Source organism: Geospiza fortis, unplaced genomic scaffold (assembly GCF_000277835.1).
Source record: "Geospiza fortis unplaced genomic scaffold, GeoFor_1.0 scaffold538, whole genome shotgun sequence".
NCBI classification, from domain to species: domain Eukaryota; kingdom Metazoa; phylum Chordata; class Aves; order Passeriformes; family Thraupidae; genus Geospiza; species Geospiza fortis.
In genome coordinates, this window is record NW_005054368.1 from 8,130 (window position 1) to 28,893 (window position 20,764).

Genomic DNA, 20,764 nt, shown 5'->3' on the forward strand with positions numbered 1-20,764 from the left:
GCTCGCCGGCGCAAGGTTCGGCCGACGGCGCCTTCTCCGGTCATGCCAAGCGAACGGTCGCTGGCCGGAGCCAAGTAAGCGGCCAGGGAGACGACAGGAGGGAGGGCCAAGGGCAAGCATGAAGGGATGCTTCACGGGTGTTGCCAGACTGTGTTGGCACCGGGTAATGTTTAGGTACACGGGGTTCCTCTTTTGCCAGGGGTCAGTGGTATTTTGGGAGGTGCTCTGAGAGATGGTCTTGGCTGTGATAGCATCTAGAGATCTACCTGATTATGGCCCTCTTTGGTCAGACTGGGATCTTGGTTAGAGTGGTAGCAACCTGTCAGTTCCCTGTGGTTAAAAATAAGAGGAGATGGGGCGGTCTAGGCTGTCAATGTACATGTGTACGCGAATATTTTTGTATCCTTTTTGGACTCGATTCTGGGGGATCTGTGTGCCAACAATGCTGTTTGCCAGTTGGGAAGCTTGCAAAGGGGAATAGCTTAAGCATATAGCAGGCAGTGGTTTCCATAAGATAACATCCCGCTGTGAGTCAGTTTTGCTGTCCAGCCACTGTCCCTCACTGCTGCAGCTCGTCCCTGAGAGGCTGACACAAGCTTTCGTGGTGTCTGTGACCTGAACTTGCACAAATGTAGTCATCCCTCCCACTGATAAAACTTTCTGCAGTGTAATGGAGCACTGTAACTTGGTGCACAGAAAACCCCATAGTGCAAAGCTCATCTGGTACTGAGATGTTTTGTGTAATTCTTTTTCTGTGTCTGTCTCTGCGATAAGAATTGAGAGCTCCTGTGCCACCTTTGACGCCAGGAGAGTGCAACCAGTCAGTACACTGTGATTCGGTCACATAAAACTAAGGTACTAGAGACTTGGCTTTCACAGATGACAGCCAGTTTCACGTCCTCTCGGTTAAGCATGTCTTAAGGGGGTTTTAAAACTGTTGGAGCTTTAAAAAACTAGTCTGTGGTCTATCTAAGCTTGGGGTTAAAGAAGAAAAGCTTGGAAGTTACATTTATTAGAATTGGTGGGAATGAGCAGAGTCTGTATTGCATTCCAGCCCTCTTCATTCCTACTGACCTGTTAATGGGATCATTGGGCTTCCTACCTCTGGGCAAATGGAAAGGTAAAACTGTTATTTGATACATTCTAGCAACTGCTGCCTTTCCCCCATGTGACAAAGGTAAGCAGCATCCACACAACTTCCAGACTGATTACCTTTTGTTCTGCGGAGCTATCCACGCTTGCTTGTATTGCAAGGAATTGAAATGAGTGATACAGAAGGGACAAGGGATTGTGGTCCCTCACTCCATCACCACTGTCTATGCTGTGGTGTCCACTTCACAGTCTGTGAAAGTCTTGCATCCATGTCATGGCCAATATCCAGCTTTAGGTATCGGTCTGCATTAAAGCACAGTATGAGCTTTTGTTTGGATGGGAACCTTCCTGCTTTACTTTGGGGGTTCAAGGAAGATCACTTAAGTGCTGATCGATCTTCAGTGCCCTCCCAACAATTTAGGTTGGAGAAGTTCCCAAGTTAGCAGAGCTGACCGAAAGGGAATTTCAGTACTGAGAAGTATGGGAGGTGCAGCTACAGCTATACATGCCAAATTTGTGCAGTGAAAACATGAGTTTGTGGGTCAGGTTCTGATGTGGCTGCATGCAAATGACAAAAGACCAAGCCTCAGATTTTCTGTAATGAACACTGTTCCTTCAGCTGATTCCAATTTCTGGTTATATGACTGAAGCATTTGAAACAGAATACCATAAATGGCACTGTGTATGTTTACAGACACACGAGCACCTATAATAAAACTGGTGACGCTTCTAGTCTTAGGAAATACTTCTATAATGCGAGACACGAGAAGCAAATAATGCTGACCTGGAAATAGTAGCAAATCAAGATGTGCTCTTTTGCTCCTGAAAAGATTTATTGGTTGAGTTCCTTTTTACTGTGCGGTCGATGCAGCATTAATTGAATATCAGAGATTCTGAGCATCTTTGGTGTCTCAGCCATTATTTTCTAATATTGCTAGATTATTTTTCATGGTAATTTCATTTGGGGAAAAATGAATCCAGGAATTCCAAGCATAGTTCAGAAGTGAGGACACAAATCTCCTTTTAATTCTAATCTGGGCAATTTCTGCTATGATGTCATTGAAAGCTGATATAGAGCAGTCAAAATGCTGGTTTTGGTGCCATTTTAAATGGCCATTAGCTGCTCTGATTTGGAGGTGAGTCTTTCTGTTATTTTGATACCAGACTTCAACTCAGCTCTCATAACCATGCCAGAGTCTTGAGAGCTGCTTTCACAAAAGTGGAAAATAGGGAATATTTGAAGAGGTAGTTTCAAAGATCTGGATCCTGGAGCCATACCTGCGCTACTGAGCATTTACAAAGAAAGGGTTTTGATCTTTCTTTTGTTGTCTGATTTTACATTTTGGCAAGAGCTTCATAACTTACGGTATTTCCATAGTTTTTATGATTAAGCATGATGCCTTTGTTAAGAGGGAGAACTAAAAGTACTTTAAGGGTGTCCTGTTTTAAAACTGTCAGAAGAGTTTCTGTATAGCTAGGACACACAGCTGCAGAGAATCTGCCTGCAGTGGTCAAAGCCACAGAGAGATAGATAGCTGGCTATGACCACCTATGAAGGTCTAAACAAGTATTACTACCCATTGGGATCTCTCCCTGATGACCTGATGGCACCTAGGCAGCCTGTGAGTAACTGCATAAGACATGACTTGGGTCTATAGAATGACCTAAGTATTTCCAGCAAAGATGGGCTGAGAGAGCTGGGGTTATTCAGCCCGAAGAAGAGAAGACTTCAGGGAAACCTCATTGCGGCCTTCAAATACTTTAGGGGGCTTACAAAAAGAGGGTGAGGCACTTGTTTTTGTATGGCCAGATAGCAACAGGACAAGGGGCAATGGTTTTAAACCACTGAAAGTGGGTGGGTTTAGATTGGATATTAGGAAGAAACCATTCACTCAAAGGGTGGTGAAGCACAGGTTGCCCGGTAAAGTTGCGGATGCCTCGTCCCTGTCAGTCTTTAGGGCCGGGTTGGATGGGCTCCTGAGCAACCTGATCTAATGCATGGAATGCCTGTGCATGTCAAGGTGTTGAAACAAGATGATCTTTATGATCCCTTCCAATTCAATCCATTCTATGGTTCTATAATGACAGGGAGATTACATGATTACTAGAGCATTACTTACTCTTTTTCCAAACTATCTTAACTCATCTGTTTGATAAAGGAAGCCTGTTGGTTTAACTTCTTTGTTATTTTCTTATACTTCCAGAAGTGTCCTTTTGGAACGATGACATTTCATGGTTGCCTTGATCCTTATCTAGATTATTTTTGTTGTTGTTTGTTTTAATTCACTGTGGCATAGCCATAGGCACCTGCTGAAGCTGCTAAGAGAGAATTATTCTCTCCTATCCATTTATATCCAGTACTCCTATTGTTTGTCTTCAGTGCAATAGCTTTTCTAATATGTTCATAGTGTTTGAGGCTTTTTCTTCTCGTAGCAGGGTCAGTTACAGATAGAGAATACTTGTATTGTCTTGTGGACGATGGCTTTCTTGTAGTAGAATTAAGGGGTAAATGTGGTACACTTCTTGCTGGTGTCTAGCTGGCTTGTTTCCATTTCCTCAAAATTTCATTGTTCCCAGTATCTGATATCTCAGTGATCTCTATATATGCAAGGAACAGAGTGTGGAACTTTTGCCTTTGTGGCAGTCAGTGGCAATATTACTGTTCATTAAAAGTGAAGCAACAATTTCACCTATCATATTTAAGAATGGGATGTACTTCTCCTACATAAACGGCATTTCTAGAACCAGTGATTTGTATTGTGACCCTTGTGGTAGTTGGTGGTTTTATGAATGACACTGAATGACTGAAATCTGTCATTTGAGTGAGAGCAATATCATATGTGTCTGTCATTCTTCTAGAATTTGATCTTGTTGCAGACAAAATCTTGAAGAGACATAACAGACATGCACCTTAGAGGTTCAGCGAGGAAATAACAATTGTATTTCTTTTTTTTTTTTTTTTCTAATCCTGTGAACTGGTGCTTATTTTTTCTGAATGCATTGAAATTTTATTACTGGCTTGCGATAATTGCAGCTTCCAGTTAAGGATCTCCAAAGTGTAACTTCTTTGCAGCAAAGGAGAAATTCCAGCAGTCCTGTAACTATGGAAAGTATTATCACCCTCCTTACATGGAAACCTCTGACCTCCACAGAGATTAGTTCTACAAGCCAGCTTTGGATAAGGCATCCAAAATATTAGTGTTAACTTTCTTTTCTTCATCAGTTCTTCGTAGTGTTGTTGTCACGAGTTGTACAAATGTGTACTTCTTATTATTAAGATCAGATACGTGTAGTTATCCCTCTGCTATTTATAATCTATGTAACCAGCACTGACAGAAGTAGTATTGCTAAACATGAGTTTGTCAGCAGCTTGGCATCTCCACAGTGAATTCTGAAAGTACCTCAGTCTGACACTACTAAATGCACATCAGAATCTGATCTCAGATCCTCCCACTGTTCTGTCAGCACATGGGCCTTCTTCCCCATCCTCCAGCCTGGTATCAGTTTCTTCTTTGGCACTGTTAGCCAAACTGTAGCAGTCAGGTTTGCATGAAATAAGGTAACGCAGCACTTGACATTGCATTAGAAAGCCAGTTCAGTGTGTAGAATGCTACGTGACCTTTGCAACAATCATGTCATTTGGCGATTTTACTCACCCACACCTCCCCAGCTTATAAAAGTAGATTCATGTTTACAGCCTACACAGGCATTCTTCGCATTTAGGCCATAATGTGACATGAATGGCTAAACAGTTCTAACTGTGTATCATGGGTACATTCTAGGGAGTTGCATTAGCTGTGCTTTACATTTCAGTTCTGGATTTGGGCAGTAATTGTTGACTGGGATCTCAGTTGCACTAAATGCAGCAATAAAGATTCTGAACCCCTGATGCTGCATGGTTTCTATAATTAGTATTTGTTTAATTTGTAATTTTCTCAAGCCTGGCAGCTAGTGATAACTGAGTTTATTCATGCACAGTACCTTTTCCAAAAGTTTCAAAATAGGGGGTTTCTCCCAGAAATTACAACATCTGGGTATAACTGTGCAATCAATGAACATTTTTGTGGACTGTGTGTTGGGGAATTTCTCTCTACTACTTGTAGCTGCTGCTTCTTCTTGGAAACTTAACTGCAGTAATCATGTATCTGTGAAGCAGTTTCTTCTTCCTTTAGTTATGCAGCCAAAAATCACATAGTTCCTCATGGTTTAACATGCCCCTTCACCCCCCAGAAAAAACCCATTCCCACCAGACAACAAACGCAATCAAACAAACCCCTCAAAACCCCCACAACCTCCTACTAAACCCACAAAAAAATTCCTGGCTGATTTTTCCGGAATTATATTGACAGCCATTATGAGGACAGTTTATGCTTTTGCCAGAAAAAAGCTATCCTTACAAATGTTACAGATTATAAAATAGCTGTAGTGTCCTAGGATTGAATTTACTTTGTAATGCCTGTACAATATGTTTTTATACTGTATTTTCTTTCTGCAGCAAATAGAAAAAAATGCACAGCATTATTCCATGCAATCTCAATCAATTTCTCCACTGTTACATCAAGTCTTCTGTTTATCACCATTGCAGTGGGTGGTGATACCTTTATCTAACAAAAGATAACACCTCCTAGGTGCTTGGGGTCCATTAAGGACATACGTGTGAAGATTGATTTAAGTTATGCATTGCCAATGCTTCATTCGCAGGCTCGGCTCCTGGGATTAGGTAATTGTTCCTTTCTTATTTAGTGGTCTCTTGCATGAGGAAGACCTGTTCTTGGCAGGTGTTTCTGGATATTCTTCTCACTTTTGCTGCTGTTTGAAATTTAGCTGTCATGTCTGTTTTCTTTTCTGACAGAGTGTAGACCTGGATGACCACCAGAAACCTGAGTTTAGAAGAGTTTTTAGTTCTTCCATCATTGAAAATGGGCATCGATCTTCATCATCAGGTAGGAGTAGGGCGTGAAATGAAGCAACACTGCTTGTAAAATACCTGATCTTGGCAGTCATAGAGCAGGACTCACATTTTTGAAGGGTTAGAATCTACTATAGTTTCTATGGATATTGTCTGGTGGCACCTGTACTTTATTTCATAATTAGGAGTTTAATTTCTAAACTTTGGCTTTACTGTTAAGCATGTACTACGGTGTTTCATAAATTGGAAGCTATTACTCCTGCATTAACTTGAGACATGAGCGATAAGACCTTCTGTGGTGGGTGCCGTTGTAGTCTTGCATCCCAAAACATGTTGCAAGTCACCCATCTGCTTCTGTCATCCTTCAGTGGAGGAAGGACTTACCATCTCGGCTTTAGAGAGAGTCATACAGTGTTTCATAAAACCATGAACAAAAATGCTGCTTCCTTACCTGGGGCAGGAGACTGTGAGTGAGGGCTGCGCAGAGGAAGAGAAGCTTACCAAATGCAAATGCTAGTATGTTAATGATCTGAAGATATTGCTCCTGCTGAGATTCACATAGATTAGGTGTGATCGCTACAAGGGTCACTTGGGCTAGGGTTGTTTCTGCTATGTAGATGGTATAATGTTTCACAGAGGAGTAAGCCCACTGACCTGTAAAATAAAGTTGTTACATGAACATTGGTTTGTAGCTTTGTTATGAACTACAAACAAATTTACATCCTCTCTCCCATTTTTTATTCAGGTCAGGCAAAAGTCGCCCGTGAACTGATCTGTTTTCAGATGTCAGAATCTTCGTCCCCCGAAGCCCATGCCCCTGCAGTTGCCTTACAGATGCCCCACCTTCCCGTTACTGCAGTAACCAGGACATCTGAGAAGTTTTCAGGAGAGAACATCTGTCCAACAGGAACAACTAATACATCTTCTTGCCTGCTGGAACAGGGCAAGAGCGTAAATAAAATGGGAGTAAAATCTTCCAACCAGCCAGGTAAAAAAGAAAAATAACTTGCTGAACCCGCATCCCGTTTCCTTTCTTCAGCTGGTGCTATGAGTATTGTCCTGTGACCTAGTGGCCATTATGAAACCTTGCTTCTATGGCTATATATCCCATCGTGGGACATTCCATTTTGGAATACTGTGGGTCCTAGCTGGAGCTTTCAGCTGTAATGTCACATCTGCAGAGAATTTTTGTGCCTAACATAGTTGAGTTTTTAGTGAAGTGTATTTTACAGCACAGTTACTGAATTCAGTAAGTTACTGACTCTCTTAAACATGCCCAGCTCTTTTCATGAAATTTGTGGACATTTTTAATGCTTTAGGACTGGAGGTCCTGTGTGAAGTTAGGCAGTTATTTGGCCGGCAGGTTCGAATAGTCATTTGGAAGAAGGAATGACTGACAGCAGTCTGACACATATACACATATCAGTGATTGCAGAATCTTAGTTATATTGAAACTGAGTTTAAAAAAAATTTCACATGGAAGCCGTTCATCCTTGGCTGTGACACTTACAAGTTGGACTATATATATGGGTCAGAAATTACAGGAGACTGGGATAGGATTGCTAGCAAGAGATAGGGGTTATTTGCAGATTATTATTTCAGTTTTTATCTTACTAAAACTAAAAATGTAGCAAACACTTCCTTTGTCTTTGTTTGTGCTGATACAGTGAAGGACTGGAATTCAATTCCAATGAGAACAATGGATTCATCTGCCACTGGAGGTGAGTATTCCTATATGCATGCCCTTATGCAACAAAAATTGAGAGTGATTCTGGGCTCTTTGGGGGATCTGAGCATGTAGTTTTGACTTGTAGGTACACGGTAATACTAACATTGCTAACAAGTATGTATGCAGACTCATAGAATCACAGACACTTGTTCTACTCCATCAGATTCTCAATCAGTTCAAAGTGAGGGGTACTTATCCTTACTTGCACAGTGATGTACGTGTGTACCGTTAGGCAGTCTCTGCAGTGGAAACCATAGGTGCCAGAAAAGTGAGGCAGGCAGACAGCTTGAGCAGTGAAGATTTCAGCTGATCAAGTGAAAACTGTGACTGCACACAAGGCAGCTGGAAAGTGGCGTGCCCACCCACATATGCTGAAGCAAATTACTTTGAGCAAGATAAAAGTAAGGCGTCTCCTTTGTGATATAATGTGGCAAAGGACAAAATGCTGTAAGGATTTCTGATTTCAGCTGAAATAGATGAGTTGAGCTCTCTCCAAAAGTACCTCTGATTGCTGTCACCAAGTTGTTACTGTCTGCACAATGTACTGGCATTTCACAGTGGTCTCAAGTGTCAGTCTGTTTAGCAAAATACGTAGCCCTTTCGGAATAAGGATTACATTCCTCCTCATCTGAAAACATCTGAGATTGGCATAAATATCTGGCAATTGTAAGTGGTCACAAATTTGTCACACCTGTATGCTGGCATCTACCAGTGTGTTTTACACGAGAAGTGTAGTTGATCTGGATCACTTCTATAAGAAGAGGGAAGAATTCTGCATTTTCAGAGAGTAAGACAGTGATCATCTTAGACTGCTTCTTCGTGTGTAGAAGGAGCTTTCAAGAAATCAGTTGCTGGTTTATGCAACAAGTTTTGGCTTTGGTATGTTAAAACTGGGCAAGACACTTCACAGTTTTGCAGTTATAGAGCATAGCTGGAGTCCAAAGCTGAGCCCTAAGAGGCAAAGCACATAAGGTAGAACCTCAGAGGTGGAGGGAGGAAGAGGCAAAGTTGATTTTAAGCCACATTTGCAACTTTGAGTCTGTTTTACTTTACAAAGTAAAATGTCTTCCTGGTAGAAATTAGATCATTTAAATTATGTACTCAATTACATTAAACTCCCCAGGGCTTGTCTGCTAGAATGACTTTTGCAAGCACCACTTTTTCCTTTAACTGAAATGTCAGTGGCAGTGTGCCCTGTTCTGAGGGCCTGAAGTGATCTGACCTTCCAACTGCAGTTTTATCAAAGGCATCCTCTTGGAGTCCTTCCTGGTATGCCTACACTATCCTCGCTGCAGTTTTACAGAGGAATTGAACTGCCGGGGAAAATCCTTCCCCAGCTTGTTAGCTCAAATGGAAGTCAGAGGCCTGCAGCTTTACAGTGTGGTGAGTAAAAATCAATGTGTGTCTATCCACCAGGAAAGCACATGAGGAAAGTTTCTATTTGAAAGCACGTGAGAAAAGTTTCTGCACTAATGCATCTTTTCTGTTTTTATATAGAGAATGCTACTTCTGTCACCAAGCCTGTCTCAACTGTGAACTACAGGCTGCATAGTGGAGCCAAAACTGGTGAAAGGTATGCATTTTTCATGACATTTTGTTAGGCCATTGTGGTCAATGTAGTCTCAAGGGACAGGTGTTCTGCTAACTTGGAAAACAGGTGAGTCCCAGATGCTGTTTTAAGCATTGGATGTATAATTGTACATTAATCTACTTGCCCCATAATCTCTTACGTTAACATACGTAGTTCATTTAATGTATGTATGTACGTACATTAAATTACATTAATGTATGTAATGTATGTGCTATGTCCATCAACATGTAAATGGGCATATTCCTCTTAACCACACTTCTACTTTCAGCAAATAACCAATCGATGTCAATGACTACTGGAATAATCACACTATCTGTACTAAAACCATCCTAGCGATGTACTGTACATAGTAGTTTGCATTCAACACAGCAGTGCTTATATACATACCCTGAATGTTCTCAGGTGAAACATACCAGCTTATTTATTGATTGTACTTCTCATGGGAAATCAGCAACCTGCTGTATATATCATGCTATATGTCTAGTATGAGGATCATTCGTTCCCCCTAAACCCCCTGCATGACTTGCTCTTTTGTGCCTCTGATTCCTATATCAGGGCCATATCCTGGTTAATCGTCACACCTTTCTTTTCACGAGGCATCTGGTAGGCTGTACATCAACATCACGCCTGTGATTGCAGCTTTGGATAGCCTTAGCACATTCGGCTCCTTTTTTGGTGGGGGGTGCTTCTTCAGGCTGTCCCACCCGTGCACCAAAGAACAAATGAGTCACTGGTGCTATATTTTAAGCGTGTCAAAGGCTGTGAGCTTTCCTCTGGGCTAGCCTAGACTTTAATTTGTAGATAATTGCCTTGCTGAGGACTACTACACATTCTTTATTAACTAAAGTTGCAGTTGCTTAGTAGAGGATTCCATGATATCACAATTATTCCTGGCATATACAGACATGCTTAGCATGCAAAATATCCATCAAGAAAATAATTGGAGAGAAGAAAGTTTAAATCTCTTAAATTAGGCTGGTATCTGTCTTGAAAACAATCCCAAATTAGGCATTACATTTCCTCTGAGGTAGTTCCAACATCAGCACTTCAGTATTTGAGTCATGATACAGTGAGCACCCTAGAGGACTTGGTGTCATACCCGACCTTCATCTGTACCAGAAATTAACATGTGACACTGATGTAATTGTTCTTTGCCTGTTTCCTCATCTCTGTGATATGGAGTCATTCCAAATGCAATGTTTGGCTTGCTTCATTAATGCCAATGAAGCAGTATATTGCTCAAACAAACACAAATTAGAATATATTCCTCAATCACATATACAGCTTGCAGTCAGTAAAGCAACACTGTCAGAAGGTCAGAATTCTGTGTGCTACAAGTAAAAATTTCAAAAGTACTTCCTGATTTATTCTTCAAATTTCATTTTAAAAATGTCACAGCCTCCAAGAACCCTGAAGTTGGAAATTGATGGGATTTAGTGCTCCTGTGTGGCCACAACTTTTTTTTTTTGTCTTCTTTTTTTTTTCTTGAAGGTTTTTAATTGTTGTTCTGCTCGGTGGCTTGTCCAGCTGTGTCTTATTTGTAACAGTACCTTAGGTGCTTCAATACTTATGTGCTGTTGTGTGTCAGTAATAATTTTACTTTTATTAACATTGCTTCTTTTGACTCATGCAGGTCCTCTTGAAATGGATCTTGTGGAAGGTTTAGAGACAACAGTTGAACCTTTGTGCTTGCTCTTGTCACTGCAGAGAATTACTCTTTCATTTACCACATACTTTTCACGTTATGTTTCTCCAGTGCCATTGACAGTTGCTGTGAGGTGACCCCCAGCTCTCACTCACCTCCTCCTGCTGTGCATCGCCCAGTTGAAAGGAGGCGAGAATTGGTGCGGTCTCAGACGCTCCCACGGACTTCAGGAACGCAGGCCAGGAAAGCGCTTTTTGAAAAACTTGAACGCGATGATGGAAAGTACGTCTCAGTCTTTGTCTCCAGAATGGTTTGTTAATGGAAAACTAATTTGTCAGTTATTACCAGCAGTGTACAGCTGGGTGGGAGAACTCTCTCCGTGTAGGATTTGGAGCTAAGGGACAATATGAGGCCCCTAAAGCTTCACTGACTTACAGACCAAGCCTTGGAAATCACAGCTACAGAATCCTCTGACTTTGGAGTTGTTCAGCTGAAGCAGCAGGTTCCCTTTTATCAGGGAAGAGTTCTGTGAAAGCTGCCTTCTCCATCATTATAGGAGACTGCAAATATAGTGACTTTCTGTTGCCATTCATTAAGGATCAAAATATGGACACTTCGTGATGGGAGTATGATTTAAAGAAAAGAGAGATTGGAATTGGAATTCTGGGTTTCGTTTAATAAAACTAAGTTTTTCTTGCAGGACCAACAAGTCAAGGTTTCAGCAACATGTTTCTCAAATATCTCCTGGACAGGGACTGACCTGAGCAAAGTTGTATAGATGTTCCTGACAAATAGGTTTAAGATTTTCTAGAATATAATTTAATCTGGTCTCTGTTAATTTTCCAGAGGAAAGGGAGAATCCAGAGCTAAGCTGAAGAGGTCGCTGAGTTTTGGGGTTGCCAGCGCTAGCAGCATTAAACAAATTCTGTTAGACTGGTGTCGCTCAAAAACCATAGGATACAAGGTAAAGATATGGTAGTATTTTCATCTCTCTCTTTTTTGTTTCAAGAGAATTTGCAAAATTCCATGCTCAACGGGTGAATGTAAAATATGCTAGAGAATTAGTTTACTTCCTCAAAGTCATGAATATGGTTTGTGTAGGCAGCAATTCAAGACTGTCAGTGACTGCATGAATGAGATTCTGTATGTATATTAAAGCAATGCATTAGTGTTTTTCTAAAAGCCAACCTTTTTGTGCTTATGGATAAAAATTTCAGTATACACTCAGACTTTTTTTTCTTAGTTGCAGGCTGTAATTTTTTATTCACATGATACATGACAAGTTCTGAATACATGGAGACTATGGCCATTTTGCTACATGCAGACCCAAGTACTCTCTTAGTATTCGACAAATAAATTTGTAGTGAATGGTTGAGTTTCAATCATACTTTGAGTAAATTTTTGTGAGGTAGCATCAGTGTCACTATAGGAATACAGCAGTTGAGATTTTACTCATTTTACCTGGCCTTCTTAAACTGCAACTGTCAAAGAAATACAGAATTTTTTTCCTAGGGATTTTTTGCACGTGTTTAGTATGCTTTTCAACATTATTAAATGTGCATAATTATTGTTAAACTGTAGATTATAGTATAAATAAGCAGAACTAATTAAAATTATGGTTAATTGCTTATCAGAAAAGCTGGGACTTGAATTTTATATGATGAGAAAGCAGCATGAGACAAATACGTTTCTTTTCACTGTGGCATTTGAAAGTAACAATAAGAATCTGTTTTGAGAATCAGGTTGTGCAGTAGGTATGATTTTTCTTATGTTTCTACCTATCTGTGTGTAAACAGATATTGAATTGGGCAAAGCCAGCAAGCATCATCTTATCCAGGGTTATTCACAAAATGAACTGTTCTTCAATTTTAAATCCTCCATAAGGTGATTATGGTTATATATAAGCAGTGTCCTTAGCTTCCACAGATACTGAGCAGGTACATCTGGCCTACTCCAGTGCTCACTGATGTTGATGAGATTCTTCACAGTATTTTCAGTGGGATTTGGATCAGGGACCTTGACTATGTGTCTGCTTTGCATCTGGGTATTTCAGGCAAAGAGCTTTTATTGCTTTTTAGTGCCATTTTTTTCTCAGAATGTCAACAATGAAATGGACATACAAAGATGGGAAGAAGAAAATAAAGCCTGTGCTCTTGCTGGTGGGAAAGAATGATAAAAAACTGCATTGAACAAAAGCAGCTGCTCTTATTTGTTCCCCTGTGCTGCATTAACGTGTATTTTTTTCATCATGACAGCACATTGATCTGCAGAACTTCTCCTCAAGCTGGAACGATGGGATGGCATTCTGCGCTCTTGTGCATTCTTTCTTTCCTGAAGCTTTTGATTATAATAAGCTTGACCCAGCTAACCGCAAGCAGAACTTTGAGCTGGCCTTCACAACGGCTGAGTGAGTACATTAGCGCTCTGGGAAGTGCTTCCAGTTCAAGTCTAACGCACCTGAGCAGCAGTGAAGAGTTTCATTATTATTCTTTTTGACTCTCTGTTGATGCCTTGGGAGGCTACCTAGAACAGAGGCTAGAGAGTGTTAAAGGAATAAAGTAGGTATTTAGTAAAAAGGCCTTCAAAGGATACACCTTGGACAGTACAAGAACCTGGCCAAGGCTACACCCAGGATGGATGATGGAGCACATGTTTTCACACTTTTGTAAGTTTTGGTCCATTTACATATTGGGGTTAATTGTCCAATTACACCTTCAGATTATGAAGCCCCATCCTCCCAGATTGCTCTCCTCAATTCGCTGCTGTTTACACTTTTTGGGCCTGAAGCTGCAACGGTGTCCTTGGTTCTCGGACTGGGAGAGGATTGTTTTGTCTGACTAAACTGTGAGGAGAACTTGCTAACACTTTATATGAAGTTCAGACTTACATACTCATGCAGTACAGAATCTGGATAATATGAAGCTAAAACTTAAGGCATCAGCATTACTAGCTTGCATGTATCATGCCAAAAAAGACAATAAAGCTCTGCAGAGAGAATGCATAGAACGTGTGAGACTTCATCTCTAACTGTACCTTGTTTTGCTTGAAAAACAACAAAGGTTGAATTCAGTGTAAGTACAGATCAAGACTGAGAGCTTCTCAGTATCTCAACCAGGTAATTGCATTTCTGAAAACAGGCAGAGCTAATACCCTCAGTCACATTATCCAGATTCTTTTTTATGCTGTATATTAGGTAATTAAATGCTAACTAATTTGTTAAAGTCATTATGAATGTGAACCTGCCAGTCAGAAATAGTAACATTTTTGAGCTGATATCAATGTGATTCTTAGGGTAAGACCTCTCCATGTGGTATGCAGCTGGGTTTGGTACACTTTTTCCAAATGGTTACAGGCGGTACGAACACATGGCTAATGAGGTAACTTAAAGAACTGGATTTGCCATTGCCCATTCAGAAAAAACCTTTCGCATTTCTTGACATAATGTTGTTTCTCCTTATTACAGCCTCTAGCAAAGGAATTAATTTGGGAAATACAAGTATTTTTATAAGTACACATATATGTATATATAAAAACATTTTGTTGCTTGTCAGTGAGTTGAAGGAGATTCTGTGGTACATTTAGGTGATTGATGATTGATCTAAAAATCATTTAGATTGATCTAAAAAACTATCTACAACTGTCAAAGGAAAGCTGGAGTGTTCTTCTACCTCAGTTTATATAAACAGTAAGTTTAGGTGAGAACAAAAGACACCATAAACACAACACTAAGAAACATTAGGTGAGAGAAAATTACAGAAATTACTATTCGTAGCTATGATTGCCTTTAAACTGATTTATTTGAGTGTCAGTAAAGGCTGTTTTCTCAGCTATTGCTGTTCACCCCAGTACTAGCTATGCTGATACAATTGATCCCCGCCCTTTTGATTTTTCATCTTAAGCCTCTGCAGATCTGTTCCTTTCTGCTGGTCCAGATCACTCACATCTTGAAGATATGGGTGTGGTGGAGAACAAACAGTTCACAGCCAATTCACAGCCACATGGGCCTTCATCAGCACATCTCATCTCCTCCTGAGTTTTTCCATTCTTTTGGAACTCCCTATATATTAACCAAGAACTGAGACATGGGCAGAGTAGTGTGAGATTGGGTTACATGCTACAGATGTAAGGAATGTGAATGATAGTGAAAAAAGCACCACCCCTCCAGGGCTTTAGATCAGATCCCAGTATAAAGCAAGAGACAGAAAGAACAGGAATATTCTGTGGTCATAAAAATAACAACGTCCAGCCCGACCCTGCTCAATTCATTGTGAAATGAAATGCTGCCAATAAACCTCAGGATTTCTTAAATGTTTCAATGGTGCTCAAATCAGAGCATCAAATGAATACTGGAAGTAGTTATGTAACTCTTGATTTGTTGTATCTGTTTTATTGTTAATACAGGAAAATGGCTCACTGTGACCGTCTGATAGAAGTGGAAGACATGATGGTGATGGGTCACAAGCCAGATCCCATGTGCGTCTTCACCTATGTCCAGTCTCTGTACAGTCATCTACGATGTTTTGAATAAAACCATCGACACCTCTCCAGCCAGAAGGGTCAAGTACAGCATGCTAATAGGAAGACTAACATTTTGCAAATGGAACACAGTATTATTTCTTGCTTTGTACTGTCCCTTTGCTTACATTCAGCTGTGTAGCTGGCTGACTGAAGTATTGCTGAGCAGTGCCCTGAAGTGTTGATCACATCACCGTGTCAGTAATAATGGAAATAGGTTTGACAAAGACAAAAAGACATTGGCAAAAGCAAATATTGTCATTTTAGTGCTAGTAGTAGATTGGATTTTTAGGATTTTTATGTTTAAAGATCACAGGAAGCAAATATACTTCTCCTGTCTGTAAGGTTAGGGACAATTTTATGCAGTGATTCTGCTATGAAGGTGTTCCATCTTAAAATGCAGGTAAAACTCCAGAAGACAGCACCTTCAGTTTCACTTCTCTGTTAAACATAGTATAAAAGAAATAGCAGATGGACAAGGAAAATTCTGTTTAGCAAATAAGAACCTAGAGTACTCAACCATTAGAGCAATCATGCCTCTCCTCCAACCCTACCCCTCCCCTCTAGCATACACACACCGAGATCAAACAGGCATTGTTTTGTTCTCTTAAATCATAAAGAGAGCATAACCTCTTGTCTGATGAATGTGGTGACAGATTACTACGTTACATAATGGCATTTGTCTGTAATGGTCAAATCTAATAGTATTTGCTGAGAGGGTTGCTAATGCCTCTACTGGCAGTCCTGGATTGATTTCTTGATCAGACTAGCAACAGCTGGGACTCCTCTTTGTCTGAGATCGTGTGCTTGCATGGTTTAGGATTGCAGGAAAGGTAGGAGCTAGCGAGGTAAAAAATCCTTTGAACAGTTGTAATAGAAACAAGCCCATAATGTCCTTTTACCTGGACTCAGGGGGAGAGCAGCTCTTCAGTGTGGACAAGAGTGAACTCTCTTCAGTACAGATGCTGATTCTGAGGCAAATGAACAATACACAAAAATATATATGAAAGATGTGGGAGTTTTGAAATAGTTTCAAAAGCCTTGCACTAGTTTCAGTTTTCAGTTAAATTACTATTAAAACCATCAGTACAGTGTTTAGATTATTCCAGATTTACAGGACTAAAAAAAGCCTTCTAAAATTATTTCTTCCCTAAGAAGAGGCTCATAGAAAGAAAAAAACTGAAAGCCACAAATCGTTTGCTCATGCTAGAGAATGTTTTTTAACCTGCCCTTGTGCTTTTTGTAGATATTTAGAAAGATTAATTTGGTTCTGTATTGATGAACATTTATAATAAAATATGTCAAGCATTCTTCAGATTTATTGCATCTTTTTAGAATGATGTGACAGATAACCAAGTAAAATCAGTGAAAACACATAGCTTTTACTTAAAAGATTTTTGTTCCAGTCATGATTCTGTGTGCTCTGAATTTTAGTTAAAAAAAGTACATAAGTTCAACTGCATTTGAAGTACGATTTTACTTCAGTCTCCCTTTCTAGTCTAGTTTACTTAAAAACCATGAATGAAGCAATTGCTTTGTTAGCATATAAATGCCATTGCCTTCAGTTCTTTACTTTGTCTTGAAGGATTATAATTCTGAGGAGTAAGTGTGTGCCTATAGCTCTACCAAATGCACTCTAAGGATAAACACATTGTACTTATGTTTTGGTTAAGCACGAGGAGAAATCTATCCAAAACTGGCACATACAATACACCTATTTACATTCTTACAGTAGAATACTTTTTATTGAGTCCATCATAATTACCACAGGAGGGGCAACACTGGCTTAATACATCGCATTCCTTCACAGTCCGAGGTCGTAGATGATTTTACTGTGTGATGTGAGTGCTGAAGACGCAGGTAAGTGCTTGGCCAATTCAGGCGTAATAGCATATAATTATAGAAAGGAACTTTTAGACTGTAAAATTATTGCTAATTCAGCAGGGTGAATCTACATACTTTCTGTAATTTAGCTTGTTTTTGCAGCTTCCACAAGGTATTTGTACAGGTTTTCTAAAGTCTTCCCACTTCAGAGAGGTGATTGTAAAGATATCTGGGACTTACCAGCCACCTGCTTGCAGGAAAGTTGAAGACTTTAAGCTGAATTGATCAATTGATGGTTTGAGTGTAAGGGTTTAGGGAGATAGTGTTATGACATACTTCTAGAAAAACTTACAGCTTTGTGCATTAAGAGGGCTGCTCTATATGAATAACCTCAACTATTTGATTGTATGATTGAATTGAAATTAAAGTATATAATGTATGCCCCCAATTGATTTTTCAGTATTTTTATTGTTTTAATGCAGAGCATGTGTGTATGTGTATATGACAGTGTGTTTAACATGAATGATAAAAGAACAATCTCTTAAGTTGGCGTAGTATATATTTTACGCAAATGGACTGTTTCTTAACTTTTCTAATGTTTCTGTATTATATCTAAAAGTATATCTATGGTTGTTTATTGTCAACTTGATGCTACTTTTAAAGGCTAAATCAGTTTGTTCTGTGCAATATTTTCAAGACATTGTCATCAGAGACATCATCTACTTTTTAAGACTATTCTGAAAGGCTGCTGGAAGCTCTCTGATGTGTCTTCCGGAAGCTGAACAGCCCCAGCCCTCTCAGCCTTTTTTCATGGATTATTTTGGACTCTAGTGGAACACCACTGTTCAGACCTATTACGTTAGTCTGCTTTAGGATTTCAGCAACACTGAAAGAAAGTAGTTGATGATGCTGCAGTGTGAGCTCAACCTAGAGAACTCTCCTACTTCAACACAGTGGCAGCAGTTCTGCTGATTGATTCTAAGACGAATATGACTATTTATGGTATTTTTCATGCATCCAACAAGGAATATGGCAACATACTTAATTTAGATCTAGTCTCATTAATGCTGGTTGGTTAGACTCCTCCACAGAAAACGTGAGACGTTTCCTGACTGAGGACTTGGCCATTTCACAAACAGTGACCCTAATTTCTACATCCAGACAAAATTTACAACGTGAGGAACTGCTCCGCCGCTCTCCCCGGGTTATGCTTGCGCAGCTTTGGCTTGCAGGCGGGTGTTTGAGAAGTTCTTCAGAGGGTTCGTTCCTTGTCTCATTGGGTGAATATATAGCCTTTTTTTTTTTGTCATAAAGTTTATATTGCAGGATCGGTTGTAAATTTCATATTAACAGTTTGAAAGGAAATTGTCTTTTACGGTAACTGACATTGAGGAATGGATATGTCGTTTGTAGCTTTAATTTGTGGCAGTGTCGCTACAATCTGGGGCAGGACAGCACGAGATACTGGGTTTTCAGAACAAAACAGCATGAAGTCCCACTGGTCCCACAATAACGTCGTGGAAAACCACCACTGGGAGTTTCCTCACCTTTCAAGGTGACTGAGCACGTTTTCAGAAACATGACATTATCGCTACTGTGCTTTTTTTTTGAGTAATGTTACTTCTTTATCATTTTGTGATCTTTTGGAACATTGTCGGGTTTCACTCTGAGAAACTGATCTATCTAAACTGTAGCAGAGCTATACGGGGGGGACACAATTGTACCGTCTAATGTCAAGCTCTTTATCTCCGTCATCTCTTCTGTCTGGCTCCCAGAATATTTTCTCCCAGGAAAGAATATTGTTGACATAAAGATAGAGCATACTACTGAGGATATTTTATGACTGACATTTCAGATAGCTGGATACTTAATACGCCTCTCATTTGTTTCACAATCTTTATGCATTTCTACAACAAATCAATTGAGAATTACTGTCCACAGCTCTGGGCACTATGAAAAAAATAATGTACAGCGAACATGTGGGTTTTTTCCCGATAAATCTTAACCGGAAGTGGGTGAAATGAAGCACCACGGACTTTTGTGTGCTGTGCCTCCACCAGCCGGTGCCACGGCACCAAGCTGCTAGCAGAGGTAGCTGCGGTAGTTCCCACAGCAGCCAGTTTGTTTGCCTTCCGTGCAGTTCCAGCCGCCTCCCGCAGTATTGAGTCGCACATTTAAAAAGAACCTGTGCTGCTGCTGAGGAGGCTGAGGGACTCTTGAGGGGTGTCTGAGGCTGAAAGACCCTTCCTAGGGAAGGGGAACTAAGGACGTGGCACTTTGCCAGGCTTTGAGCTCCAGAGCAGTTCAGTCGAGGATCGAGGTCAGTCGGGAGGTGTGTGAGGGCGAAGGAAGCCGAGTTCAGGGTGGCTGTGCTGAATGGAGTGTGGGCAGAGCTGTGTGTTGCTGCGCAGTTGTGTGCATTTGGGCTCACGAACTGTCTCAGGAACATTGGATGAGCATACTGCAATAGGAAAATTTATAATCAAACTACTTTGTGCAAATTCGGGGCATTGGTTTCACCCTCCACTAAACAAGTGTCCTCAGTATGCTTTGTTCTTCTTCTTTAATCCTTTCTGGACTTTCCAATTTCCTCATTTGCCTGCTGAATTTTTTCCTTCAGCTTTTCAGGTCCGATTTTGATTTGGGGTTTTGGGGTTTGGTGTTTTGTTTTGTTGGTTGTGTGGTTGTAGGTTTTTTTTTTTGGTTGTGTTTTTGTTGAGGTTGTGTTTTCTTTTTGGTTTTTGGGGGGTTTTTTTGTTTGTTTTGTTTTGTTGTTTGTTTTTTGTTTGTTTGGTTGGTTGTTTTTTTTTTTGGGCGGGGGGTGTTTTGGGTTTATTTTTTGTTTAGGGTTTTTTTAAAAATCACCTAATAAAGCATTGGAACAGCCTGCCCTGGGAAGCGGTGGAATTCTCATCCCTGGATGTGTTCAAAAGGCATATGAATTTAGAACTTGAGGATATGGTTTAGTGGTGAACACAGCTGTGCTGCATTAACAGTTGGACTCAATGATCTTAGAGGTCTTTTCCAACACTAATAATTCTGTGGTTACATTTCTTTTTACAGTCTAGATTTTATCCATTTCTCCAATTATATAATTGAAAGGTGTTTGCTTCTCCAACCTCTGTGAGGCTATTTATCTTTTATATTTATTCACTTTTTCTTTTGTTTTCTGTGATTGCTTGTTTAGTAATTCCATCTTTCTCCACAGGTCTCCTTTCTCTTCTCCTTCCTATTGCATGGTCCATCTTTTCCTGTCAGATCCACTTCTCTCCTCGTAAATTCCCCTCACAAATTCTTCTGTTTCTTCATTCTCCCACTCCAAACATATCAGCACATTCTTCCCAACTCATCAACAAAGACTTGGGGAACTTTGAGCAAAAAATCTTTTTTTCATATCAGTGTGATTTTGCAGGTAAAAAGAACAAAATATTTCTCATCCTTATAGACCTGTCTTCTCCC

General features: G+C 40.1%; 1 protein-coding gene across 2 annotated transcripts in view; it reads left to right on the forward strand.

Annotated features, from left to right (window-relative positions):
* The window catches only part of SMTNL2 (smoothelin like 2), an 18,799-nt gene extending 949 nt beyond the window's left edge, over window positions 1-17,850 (forward strand). The window contains exons 2-9 of one of the 2 annotated variants that reach the window (XM_031059845.1): window positions 5,945-6,038; window positions 6,747-6,989; window positions 7,669-7,722; window positions 9,228-9,303; window positions 11,078-11,248; window positions 11,813-11,930; window positions 13,222-13,373; window positions 15,368-17,850. In XM_031059845.1, the coding sequence (XP_030915705.1) occupies window positions 5,945-6,038; window positions 6,747-6,989; window positions 7,669-7,722; window positions 9,228-9,303; window positions 11,078-11,248; window positions 11,813-11,930; window positions 13,222-13,373; window positions 15,368-15,494 (1,035 nt within the window). In that variant the 3' untranslated portion in view covers window positions 15,495-17,850. The remainder of the gene's footprint in view (window positions 1-5,944; window positions 6,039-6,746; window positions 6,990-7,668; window positions 7,723-9,227; window positions 9,304-11,077; window positions 11,249-11,812; window positions 11,931-13,221; window positions 13,374-15,367) is intronic. The other variant, XM_031059846.1, reaches the window with a different exon arrangement.
* Window positions 17,851-20,764: the final 2,914 nt, after the last annotated feature.